We start from the raw sequence: 13,214 nt of genomic DNA on the forward strand, positions 1-13,214 counted from the left end.
AACTGTTCATGCACACTTTGATGCTAAGACATTGTAATTGTGCAAATATTATTACCAATTAACACCAAATAGGTGCCAGAGACTTTTGTCTTTGCTTTGGCACTTTATGTTCGCCCTTATTATGATGTATAATTTGCAGGTGAAGCTGGCATTCGTTTCTTTTTCTATCCACTAGATGACGCTGCTTGAATTGAAATAGTATTCACATCAGGTCAAGTTCAAAACTCACATCAAATAATTTATGAAAGTAGGCTACAACTGAGCGGTTGGATGAAAGAGTTAATATTTCAAATCCCATACCCTTACTTTTAAATCCATCCAGAGTATCCATATATTATCTGCTATAGACCCCACCCCAACACACACACACACACAAAGTTATGAATCGTCTTATTACATACCACCAAATAGTTGAAAAATCGCTGAACAAATCAATGCCCCTGGGCCATCTTCCATTTCGTCACATTCAAATAGTCTGTAGGGCTGACTGCTGAAATGATTTAGCTATATTCATTGCGCGAATAGGCTATGGTAGGCCTACATAACAATCGCGCTCTGAAATTTCATCCAGATCGTTAATACAGTAAAAGATTGTCAATGTCAATGAGCCTGAACCTTGGCGCTGTCTTTTTGTAGTCTATGTGGTGATCGGTAGATGGCACTCTTTTCTCCCATCATAAGAAATATTACATGCTATGGAATAACTAAGCCCGTCTATTTATACACCCATTCATATTTAAGATTGTCACTAGAATCGATGGTGTTACATTTGTGACCTAATATTGATCTAAATGAATCATTATTCATATTAATTAATGTTATTAATCAAGCATCAATATTGTTATAGCGACAGTATTTTTATTATAAAAACTTCTGTGGCATTTTGTGGCACCCAACAGAGGCCCTAAACATTTTTTTTTGTTTTTTGGTATTTCTTTTTAGAGTTGTTTTTCGTTTATTAACATAAAAGATCGTGTCAACTACAGCAACATCAATGAATCCATAACGGTAGCCGACAGTTTGGCACAGTGCGTATTTGCATGAAGCTGGGTGATGAATTGTGTCAGCTGTTTCATAACCTAATCTCACTTTTGAATAATTGTGACATTGTCTTAACGTGATGTGAAGTGATGTGGCTCTACCTCTTTAAGGTTTGACTGAGGAATTGAGTCACGTCTATCTCAGTAGATTCATTGTTGCCTGCCCAGCCAATCATTGAATTTGACGACACAATAGAGACCAAAGTTGCAGTATAAAAAGCCTTGCAGAATTTTAAGCATGACACCTATGAGTGTGGTACTCAGTGCTGATAACCTCGGGTGTAAACTTGTATCAACTGGATCCTAACGAAGTGATAGAACATGCATTTTGCACGACTTCTGATTTCTGTGTGTTTTTTAATTGCACTAGGTCCAGTGGGTTATGGTGAGATCACAACGCACCACCAGACTTCAGTTGCGTCGGAGGACAGTGAGCAGTGCACAACATGTGAGTTTAGACAGCAGAGCAAGCTCATGAGGTTACAAGCCATCAAGTCCCAAATTCTGAGTAAACTTCGGCTCAAACAAGCGCCCAACATCAGCCGAGATGTTGTCAAACAGTTACTACCAAAGGCACCTCCACTCCAGCAACTCCTTGACCAGTACGATGTTCTTGGAGATGATAACAGGGACGGCGTTATGGAAGATGATGATGATCATGCCACCACAGAGACAATCATGACCATGGCCACCGAGCGTAAGTTCTACTGTCCTAAATGCTAAGATACTAAACCGCGCGCTGCTGGCGTGGTCGCCAACTGGGTACTCACCGGAGCGCAGCGGTTGCGTTATTTTACGCCGAAGGTTTATGTGTTCTACTTTATTATTGAAGCGCATCTCATATGGCCAGATTATTGATACATTTCAGAAGAATTCGAAAACTTCGTATTTCTTCATATGCATGACATTTCACTTTATTTAAAAAGACTCATCTGATAAAATAAACCGATAATTGTATTTGTTTGATTCTGCAATGTGACAAAACGTTAAAAATGGAAAATAAAACCATCCACTTCCAAAAATCTTATTAGCGTTAAACGTCATTAGCGTTCCTTTTGCGCGTTGGCACTTCCCTTACAAGTGCGCACAGTGGCTGTTTCCTCGCTGCTCTTAAATCTGAAAGCGGAACCATTTATGTTGAATACTCTTGTTACTGTAAAACAGTAGGCCTATTTATTCTGAGAGACTTCTGACTGACTGACTGACTGACTGGATGTCTCTTTTTCTGTGTCTCTCCTGTTATTTTTTTATCTAGCGGATCCCATCGTCCAAGTGGAGCGGAAACCCAAGTGTTGCTTTTTCTCCTTCAGCCCGAAGATTCAACCCAGCCGCATCGTGAAAGCGCAGCTTTGGGTGAACTTGAGACCAGCCGATGAGGATACCACTGTATTCCTTCAAATATCGCGATTAATGCCAGTCAAGGACGGAAACAGGCATAGAATCCGATCGTTGAAAATTGACGTGAAATCAGGGACCAAATCATGGCAAAGCATAGATGTCAAACAGGTTTTGACTGTGTGGCTGAAACAACCAGAGACCAACTGGGGTATCGAGATCAACGCGTACGACGCAAAGGGAACCGACTTAGCTGTCACCTCTGCAGAAGCCGGAGATGAAGGACTGGTGAGTTCAGCTGACTTTTCAATGTAACACAAGACATGTTCTAACAGTCTTTATTTGAACAACTCACTCAATTCACTCAGTTGCAGTTGTATGATTATATCTTCACTGACAAATATGGGATGTTCATTGGACCAAACCACTGATGTTTGGAGAAAAAGTCTGTGACTGGCTGTAATTATTTATGGGCCTATTATTTAAACATCTGTGTACCAGAGTCCCTTTTGTTTCTACATTTAGTTGAGGCTTTTATCTGGCCTTTCCATCTTTCCCAGGTCACAAAGGCCAAATAATGCACGTTTGCATGTACATGGCCTTTTTCATTATTATGCATGGCTGCTCTCCTTCTAGTGTAATGCCTGCCACAACACCAGAGCTCCCTTTGCACATTTTACTTAATGACTGCAGGATGTAGCTGTAGAGATCCATGATTACTGTGGTTTGACTTTCACAGCAACCTTTCATGGAGGTGAAAATCTCTGAAGGCCCCAAGAGGTCCAGACGGGATTCTGGACTAGACTGCGACGAAAACTCGCCAGAGTCTCGCTGCTGCCGGTACCCTCTCACCGTGGACTTTGAAGACTTTGGCTGGGACTGGATTATCGCCCCCAAGCGTTACAAGGCCAATTATTGCTCAGGCGAGTGTGAGTACATGCACCTGCAGAAGTACCCCCACACCCACCTGGTGAACAAGGCCAACCCGCGGGGCACGGCCGGACCCTGCTGTACCCCCACCAAGATGTCCCCCATCAACATGCTGTACTTCAACAGGAAAGAGCAGATCATCTACGGCAAGATTCCGTCCATGGTGGTGGACCGCTGCGGCTGCTCCTGAGTAAGCAGACTCACTGCCAGTCTCATCCTTCTCCTGGACTTCTGAAAATAATCACTTTAACCATTTACCAGTGCTTTCTTACACTGTGCAATAGAGCCAGAAACCACAACAAGGATGCTCACCCATTTGCCGAGCATAAGTGTCACATGGATATACTGATGGAATGTCATAGAGTTGGACTTGGGAATGGACATAGAAAACAAACAAGAGAAAATTTGACGACATTCAATGACAAACCTTTTTTTTCTCTTCAATCTGCTTGATGTTTTTACTGTCCCTCACATACATGCTGTATACATTCTCTTGTGTGCATCTCTCTTACATGTCACACTCATTTTGTAATATCCATATTTTTGCAAGTATGGCTGTCAGTGCCAGATGGCCATGCTAACCTATTAAGGCAATATTTTTTAGGACATGTTTGAGTGAAATGGAGAGGGACTCAAGAACATTTGACTAGAGCTGGAGATCCTATCTGAAGAGATCCATCTGGCAAACAGAACCAGGTCTCATGTACATTGCCATAAATGCCACACTCAGTTCATTCAATTCGTCCTGATTATAGCTTTACCATTACTCAACTGCTTGAACTTCCCTACACACTTGAATTATTATATAATTATATATGTGTATATATATAAATATAAATCAGCATTACTGGGCAGAAGGACTTGAACCAGAGGCACTACGAATGCAGTCTACACATATATACGTATGTGTAACAAAGGCAGAGGTATATGAAAAGAATGAATGTTTAAACCATGCTTAAACTCTGTCTTTCAAACAACACAGTTTGCACTATGGCAGACCAATAGAGATAATTGGTTGCTAAAAAGTTGTAAAAACTGATTTTGATATGTTTGCTAATTGTACTATATGCCATTGTTTCCAGTAGCTGTTTACTTTTTTAACCTCTGTTAGTAAATGTATAAGACCACAACCTAGCAAGAAGTGCACAATATCAAATCTATATATCTGTTAAACAAATAAAGGTGCTTGCTCTATTCTGTGATTAATTAGTCATCACTGGACTACAGACTAGGCCAAGCAGTTTCACAAGATGTGTAGTTTTCCGTTTGAACCCAGCTGCTCTTGTTTTTGTGCATGTTTTTCTTCGTGTGTATCCTATGGCCATTTATGTTTCAGAACATGTGCGCATTTTGTCATAAGACAGAGTGAATTCAATTTACTCTAGATTAAATATGAGGGAATAGATTCCATGTGATAACACAAGGGTCGTTGAGTAGAATCCAGATGCATCAGGACACTGGGGAAAACATCTGATCAATAATCTGGAATCAAGGGAGAGAATGGTCAATGGCAAAGGGCTTGGCTTCCGTTTAGCATTTTTAAATGGTCCTTATGGTGTGGCTACTCAAAGGTCTTTGACCATTGTTTGTCATCTGCCCTCTGATGGTTAAAGTGGCCAACAGTGTAATCATACTGTTTATTGCAAGTTGACATTGGGGTTAGAGGCATTTTCACACATTCCATTTACAAGCATGTGAGCCTGATTTCAAAATATATAAATATTCTGGCCAATAATTCTATTTCACTTTTTATTTAAAATTCCTATGATCTAAATTTCTTTACATAACGGTTTTGAAATCAGGGCTAATTAAAATGACAGCCTATTGAAGCCTTCACTTCCGTCCAGAAGAGGGCGAACTGTGCTGTAGGAGAGGCACTTCCTTTCCTGCTGTGAGCTGGACTGCAGCCATGTTGACCAGGTGGGACCTGCATAGAAGTGAATAGACCAGTGAGAGGGTTACAATTCCCAGAGACATAGTATTGCTTTCCCCATTACGGCTGAAATATGTCCTCTGTCATTTTTTGGTTTTCATTAGACTGTATTTGGTACTTAAAGATTCATTCATTCATGCCATTCAGCTATAATCAGTCAGTATGTTTTGCCTTGCTTTTTAGTGAAAGTCCTTCCTGAAGAAGCAATTCATGAAAGTCTTCATTCCTGAGACCTAGATAGCTGGTATAGTGTAGAAGGATGCCACTGGTCCATATGACATGACAGATGGAAGATTCCATGTCCATACTGCAGCACTGAAGAGAACAAGCCACGGAGCCCCCACTAAGATTTACCTCCAGTCCCTTTTTTCAGCCCACATGATTGATGTGTTTTCTTAAGCATCTTCTTTCCTGCTGAAAGTATGACAAACAGGAACACACTAGTGGCTGACTGAGTGCTGTTACATCTGTCACGGGACGCTCCGCTCCGCACCCTGTCTCTCCGCTGCCCTGCGCCGGCCAGCACATTCCCACACTGACAGGTGAGGAAGCCACTGTGAGAAAATGGGAAGAGGCGAAGAGGCACTCCTCAGGGGCAGAGGCGCGCCGACACAGCTCATCTCCGCGTTCCAGGATTCCCAACATCCTGCGCCTAGCCATAGGGGTGCCTTGTCAAGGCGAGTAGAGTAGCCCTCCAGATGAGGGGGAAACACCACACCAACAACAGGAAGAGTGGGGGGAACAGCTGCCAGGTGTGGTCGAACATCTGCAGCCACAGTTGTGCTCGTGCACTCTGAGATGCTGAGACAGAAAACAGCTGGACTCGACAGCTTGCAGTCCATGGGGGGGGGGGGGGGGGTGGGGGGGGGGGGGCGTAAGGTGCGGCCATCAAGAGTTTGTGCTAGAGTGATTTCTGCACAGCAGGGTTAAGCCATCATGCTGAGAATGTTTCAGTTTCAAATGTTCCTGTCTCAAAACATAAATGACAAATGAAATGGCGACAGGAATAAAGCCAGCACCTATCCCCCCCCCCACCCCCCCAATATGAACACTGCCAAAAGAACACTGACAATCACCTTGACCATCCATTCATCTTCACAGTCATAATTTGTCACCTGGTACAAGCAGACAGACTGAAAATTCAGCTGTTACTTAACACATTCGAGTTCATCATCAACATACCTTTCGCAACGCAGTAATCGCCTGAATAATCTAGGGGGACATGATTTGGGAACCAGGCAGACAAGTTTGCCTAAGCTCTGTGCCCGCTGCAGCCAAAGAAAGCAATGAAAATCAATAAAAGACATGAGTCTGGAGCAAGGGCAGGCAGATGTGCAGCCGCTGACAGGTAGCTGTCATCAAGGCTGATGGATTTATCCAAGGCACCCATACTGGGACTTCTACTCACCAGCGCTTGTTTTTTCACTTAGTGTTGGAATGGGCAACCTTTTCCCAGACGTGTATTGACCTCTCTGGAACTAGAAACGTGATTAATTATATCGTAAAGCTACTGGAAGTTCACGGGGTGACGATTCGTCAGAGATTGTTCTGTTTAAGACATGCAATATAAAGTGGAATTCCGTTTTTTCAGTGCTGGTAGAATGCAGATGCCATTCGTCAAGTTAGTGTTTCCAGGCCTGGCAATATTGGGAGAGAAGACTTTTAAATGATTTTCTTCATATTTTATTTCAAGGTATGTAAATAACTAATCCAGAAACAAATAAACAGTAACAGGACAAGGCAGTAAACCATATGTTCTCAAGGGAACAATGACTGACAGCGATGGAGTATAGATGCTCCTCTACGGAAATAGTCTGGACGACTTGGAAAAAATGAAAAAGTGTCTCCTCTGGATTGACTACAACTCCAGTCTGAATGCTAGAGAGGGGCAGAGGAAGGTATAGTGATATCTGTTGATACAAATCAGGTTGAAATGAAGTCTAAAAATCTTTTTAAAATCAAACAATAAGGTTCCTCAGTGTGTTCTTCAAAAAGTTTAATTTTAGTCAGAATCATCATGTTCCTAAAAGGCATGCTGTTTGCTGTGCTTTCCACCTGCATTAACAAGCAGCCCATCTCAGATTTACTTTTTGTGTGGAAGCAGAGCAAACAATGTCTTTAAAGATGACCTGCAGGCAGATGATATCTGATGCCTCATCCCAGTTTTATGAGACCTCTCAGGTCATTCATACACACAAATCCCACTGAAGTATAATGGATCATCCCACCCACAGCGTTCAAATGAATCTAGTGCTAATAGAATGGAGTGGGACTATGACGTCAAGAATGAAATGATCAATGTTGAGGGACAGCAAAGCTGTGCCCCTCACCCAGTGCATATGGATTCATGTCTTTCCAGTTTAATAGGACATTCAGTGTTTCAGTTTTTTAATGACAGTCAGAAGGTTACACTCATGGCTCTCTCCAATTAAAACCATGGTTCTCTGATAGATTATCTCAAAGTCTTGACCTGCAGGCTTTTCAGCCTTCTGTTCCCCGCATCTGGACCTGTGACATGCAGTTTTATTCAGCTACTGTCATATTCCAAACCATAATCCATCTTCAGCCATGACTTTGGAGAATCTGATAAACCAGTACCTTTGGTTTTGTCATCACACAACATTTTGTCTTGTTAATTAGTCTAGCTATAATATTTTCTGACACAAAGTCATATCACAGACATCACCAAGTGGAATACCAGAACCAAGAGGGGATACTTTACATCATGTCTAACTCTTCTGGGTAAAAGCTATTAAAACTGCTCAGTCTGGTGTTTCAATTTGAAAAATACTATTTGGCAATGATGACTGCAACACAACATTAGTGACTATATTCTAGGTCTGCATCAATATAATTATTTAAGAGGTAAACCTAACATAACATGATGCATATACAGTACAGGCCAAAAGTTCGGACACACCTTCTCATTCAATGTGTTTGCTTTATTTTCAAGACTATTCACATTGTAGATTCATCAAAACTATTAATGAACACATGTGGAATTATGTACTTAACAAAAAAGTGTGAAATAACTGAAAACATGTCTTATATTCTAGTTTCTAGTCTAGTCGACGGAGGGGGCTTAAAAAACACCATCGCGCAAGTACAGCACATTACACCAAAAAAATCATTCCAAAATCCATCAACATGGCATTTCATTTGAATATACATGTAAACTGAACTGAGTTTTGTAGATTAGCATTGCCTATTTATTCATCTCATAGAGAAAGTAACTATGCTAATAGGGTTCACACCCCAGTCTGTTAATATCTGAAGAATGTGAAGGCCGCACAGGACGAGTGTTCAGAGTATGTAGAGAGCATGGCCAGGCCTGGGGAGAAGGCAGATGCAGGAGGCCACTTTAACTGGTCAGGGCTTTGTTGGGGATTTACCTTGACCAAGCGACTATGTGCACCCCAGGCTGGCAAATATGACCATCATAATTCTGCTCAGAATGACGAAAGTAGTTCCTACCAGAAGCATTAATCCTGAAGCATAAAACAGAAAATTAACAATCTCCTTCAGCTGTTCGGCTGATTATTTAATATTGTGTGTGTGTGTGGTTTTCTCCATGGCTCTTTTAGAAAAGATATTGCTACAATAAGATTTCCAAAACCAAAGGGGATCACTCTTTAACATATCAGCATCCACACTGCCTAAATCCACACTGAGACGTTCTTCTTTTGTCCTGAAACCAAATGTATTCTTATTGTGGCAGTGGTTATATCTATCCACCCAGGCCGATGTGGTTACATGAGCTGACAAATCATTGAGGGGTTTTAGGCTGAAATTGATAGTGTGGGGGGCACTGTGGTGCAAGTGGCGACAGCCATGATCCATGCAGGTGCCCCCAGGGACTCAGCCATGATCCATGCCATGTGTGGGTCCAGGTGCCCCCAGGGACTCAGGTTTGAATGCAACCTGAGGTCATTTCCAAATCCCACCCCATCTCACTCTCCCACTCACTTCCTGTCGATCTTCACTGTCCTATCTAAATAAAAGGCAGAAAATTGACAATGTGATCAAGAGAACAACCTTTGTAATATCATGTAGCACATGTGTGCTTGTGAAAGTACTCATCTCGGTCGCGCCAGCTGACTACCGACGTACTGTATGCCCCTGTGCCCTTTAGGGACCCTGACAATGGCAAGAACCCTGCTGCCCCGCTAACTACTGAACCACTGGCATGGCCATTTGGCCCAGCCCCACAGAGAGTGACGTGGAGGACATCACTGCTACACCAGTATTTTCCCCTCGGTCAACGTCAGCTGCTCAAGTGTCTGTCATCGACAGATGGTTGCGTATGGGATGCAGGCAATGCTTCAGAGATTTGCACTTTAACCGCAAAGTTTCGCAGATCCCTGACATAGTGCTAATGCCCAGAATTAGCTTGCTCCCATCCTGCATGCAGATGACTTACGACTGAGACAGAGTTCCCCTTGAGTAGGCCTTCAGGGAGCACGGCAGCAGTAGGAGAGAGAGTTCTCTTTGAGTAGGCCTTCAGGGAGTACAGCAGCAGTAGGAGAGAGAGTTCTCTTTGAGTAGGCCTTCAGGGAGCACAGCAGCAGTAGCAGTAGGAGAGAGTTCTCTTTGAGTAGGCCTTCAGGGAGCACAGCAGCAGTAGCAGTAGGAGAGAGTTCTTTTTGAGTAGGCCTTCAGGGAGTACAGCAGCAGTAGCAGTAGGAGAGAGAGTTCTTTTTGAGTAGGCCTTCAGGGAGCACACGGATACTGTGGGGATCAGTGCTCTCAAGGAGACGCTCAGATATGCACGGTAATGAGTATCTCAGCTCTCCCTCCATTTACCTTGAGCCTAAGTTTCCTCTTCTCTCTCACACACACACACACACACACACACACACATTTCTCCATCCTCGTGGTCTGTAAAACAGTGTAAGGTTATCCTGAAAGTATCCACGGCTGCTGCTCAACACTACAGCAAATTCAATCATGCGAGGGAACCCGATAGGCTGTCTTATGATAATATTATAGTTAGCACAGGGAAAGGTCAAACCGCAGCACACGTCTTGGTTAACACGGGCCCTGCCATGGCGCGTGCGGATTGGCTCACATGGCTACAGGGTGCAAATTCTCTAAAGAGGCATTTGGAGGCAAGGTTCCCTACTCCTCTGCGTAACCCTCATTTGAGAGCTCAATTAAAGTAGCGTGTGCTCCACGGCCGACTCCTAACTGCCAGGGCAGCAGAATCTGGCAATATGTGCTGTGCCTGGCATGGGGGAGAATATCACGGTGATTAGTGAGGATTAGCTGATGGTCATCTTTTGAACGCATGACCACCGAGTTAAAAAGGTCACTTAGAGTCATTTTACCAGATGTCGGGAAATTATGTAAGGTTTTTTTTTTTCTGTCAGGAGAAGGTTGGTAAAACACAGATAAGCCTTGTGCAAAACATAATAATTGTGCTGAATGCAAAATCAATCAGTGGCATCTCAGAAGTGGAAAAGATTAGCGGTGTAAGCATTTGTTTTTTTTTTATTTTTATTCTTTATTTTGTTTCCTTTACAGTCTAAGGCACTAACCCACGTTCAACATGGATTGCAACTTTTTGGGCAGTGGTCAAGTGGGAGTAACTTGATTCAGTCATCAAATCCAAATGAACCCTGTATCGCAGCCACCTGTTGGCTCACCAGTCGTGGTAAAGATGACAGTGCAAACTTGCATTTCAATCCACATTTATGATTTTCATCTCCAAACATGTTTAAGTACACACACAGCCCTTCACACACACACACACACACACACACACACACACACACACACACACACACACACACACACACACACACACACACACACACACACACACACACACACACACACACACACACACACACACACACACACACACACACACTGCTCTGACATGTCTGTCCACTTAAGTAACAAAAGCACTGGATCATAGAACAGTCATATACACACACACATGAGAATGCAGAGATCAAATGACTTAAGGTCCATAAGGTGGACCAATTCTGGCAATACAAATTTTTAAATGGCACACCCCCTCCCCCACTCCACTCTATCCACATGTATTCACACATGCACACACACTGACACACGCAGGCATACTCAGGCATACTCACACACACACATACACACACACACACGCACACACGCATGCCTACTCACACACACATCGACACACACGCATGCCTACTCACACTCACACCGACACATGCAGGAATACTCACTCACACACACACTCTCTATCTCTCTCTCTCTGCCGTAAATGGTCCTGCGGAGCCCTGCCCCTGGGACTGTCCCAGAAGCCTCCACCTGATCCATTTCACTCCCCTGCTCTCCCTCTCTGCGCCGCCCTCCCTCTCTCTGCCTGACTGGCGGTGGGCACAGGCCAAACTCTCCATTAGGGCCGGTTCCTCTGGGCGCAGTTACTCAATCACTTTATATTTATGCCCCCCGTTAGGCCATCCATCACACACACTCTGCATGGAGCATATGTTTGTCTTTGAGCAGACTGTGAAATGACTAATGCTCCAAACCAAAGAACTGTAAAGCATTTGTAGTGCGAGTGTCACATGATATTTGCCCTGGAATACAAGATTAAATTAAGGTACATCATTAAAAAGTATGGTCTGGGAAAAAAAAAGCCATTTCTGAGGCTGTCCGTGCACACTTGCGGAGAATAAAACATGATCATGATGAGGTCTAAAGGCTATTGTCAACACCTACTCAGCAGTCATTGCAATTTCCTCTCTGAAAGGTCAACCTGGGCTTCAAAGGAAGGGGATGTCAACTTGGAAGATGGAAACCATAACTTCTAATTGATGCCTGCATTCAAAAGGCATTCTGCAGAGCTGGTTAACCCCGCACGGGGCATGGCTGTGACACGGGCAGCGCTCTGGTCAATGAGGCCAGGGATTTGTTTCAAAGACTTCAACAGCTTCACTGACAATAAAGCCAAACGTGTTCTCACACCAATGATAATTAAGACCAGACATGTTTCCTAGAGTCCGACAGTTGAGGGGGAAGAATTAATTGCTCGCCACTAGTTAAATGGCAAAGTAATGGCCACATGAAGACAGGCGAATGTCAATCCACTCCAAACAAGGTTTGAAGGGGTAAATTCCTCTTCTGAGAAGGCCTGTCAATCATCATCTCATAAACCCATGAACTGGCGCCACAGTTACTGAAGAATTCAGATGAATCTAATCATGAGAATTAGGCCATAATGTTTATTTTGATGATTGAACATCAGTGGCAGGCAAGGTTTAGGATTATGTGGTTCATATCAGGGATGACAGGTCTGTTCCTACTCATTTAGACTGTATCTATTCATTTAGTCTCAAAATAGGAACAAACAATGTGGCTAAGTGATTACTTTTGTTAGGGGATGTTAAGGTGAATTGCCTAAAGATGATGAAGCACAGGTAAATCTTTATCTTGACAAAACAATCTGGCATGACTTTTTTGGTCTGAAGTCAAAGCTGTGTAGTACAATACAAATTAACATTACTATATTGAAAAAGCCTAAACCAAGTCTTTGCATTTCAAAGACCAAGTCAAACAAGCATCATGTGGAGAGGGTCAAAGCACTCGCACACAAACCATAACCCTGTAAGGAACCAACAGTTAAAATGGCTCCCCATCTGAGCTTTATTTATGACTGGTAATTGGATGGTTCTGACTGTGACTGTGCACTTTTGGCAAACCAGTTTGCAATGTATTACGTTTTATAGCCTTCAAGCTCCAACTTTTGTGATCAAGGTATTCAAGGTGCTGATTTTTAGGGGTACAGCAATTTATAGCCGCAGCACATTAAATTTTGTGGTTCAGTGGCTTTGGCCGAGGGGTCACTGATTCCTGCTTGTTTTTATTTCTAATCAGAAATCAACAAGGCAAGTTGTTAAATTTGTGACCTTAACCTCGCAGCAATTAAAGATGTTTAAAATGTATGTGATTTGCAAACTTAGTATATTTCAAACCTTGTCTCAAAATAA

At 42.9% G+C, this 13,214-nt stretch overlaps 1 protein-coding gene across 1 annotated transcript; it reads left to right on the forward strand.

Annotated features, from left to right (window-relative positions):
- The first annotated feature begins 1,320 nt into the window (after window positions 1-1,320).
- On the forward strand, window positions 1,321-3,573 carry mstnb (myostatin b). Its single transcript, XM_076262618.1, has 3 exons — window positions 1,321-1,737; window positions 2,296-2,663; window positions 3,115-3,573. Exons 1-3 carry the CDS (start codon window positions 1,362-1,364, stop codon window positions 3,493-3,495), a joined length of 1,125 nt encoding a protein of 374 aa, XP_076118733.1. The 5' UTR covers window positions 1,321-1,361; the 3' UTR covers window positions 3,496-3,573.
- Window positions 3,574-13,214: the final 9,641 nt, after the last annotated feature.

This window comes from Alosa pseudoharengus, unplaced genomic scaffold, assembly GCF_046254945.1.
Source record: "Alosa pseudoharengus isolate Yale_2024_CS ecotype anadromous, Long Island Sound unplaced genomic scaffold, YU_APseudo_1.1 YU_APseudo_1.1_scf_3, whole genome shotgun sequence".
Lineage (NCBI taxonomy): Eukaryota > Metazoa > Chordata > Actinopteri > Clupeiformes > Clupeidae > Alosa > Alosa pseudoharengus.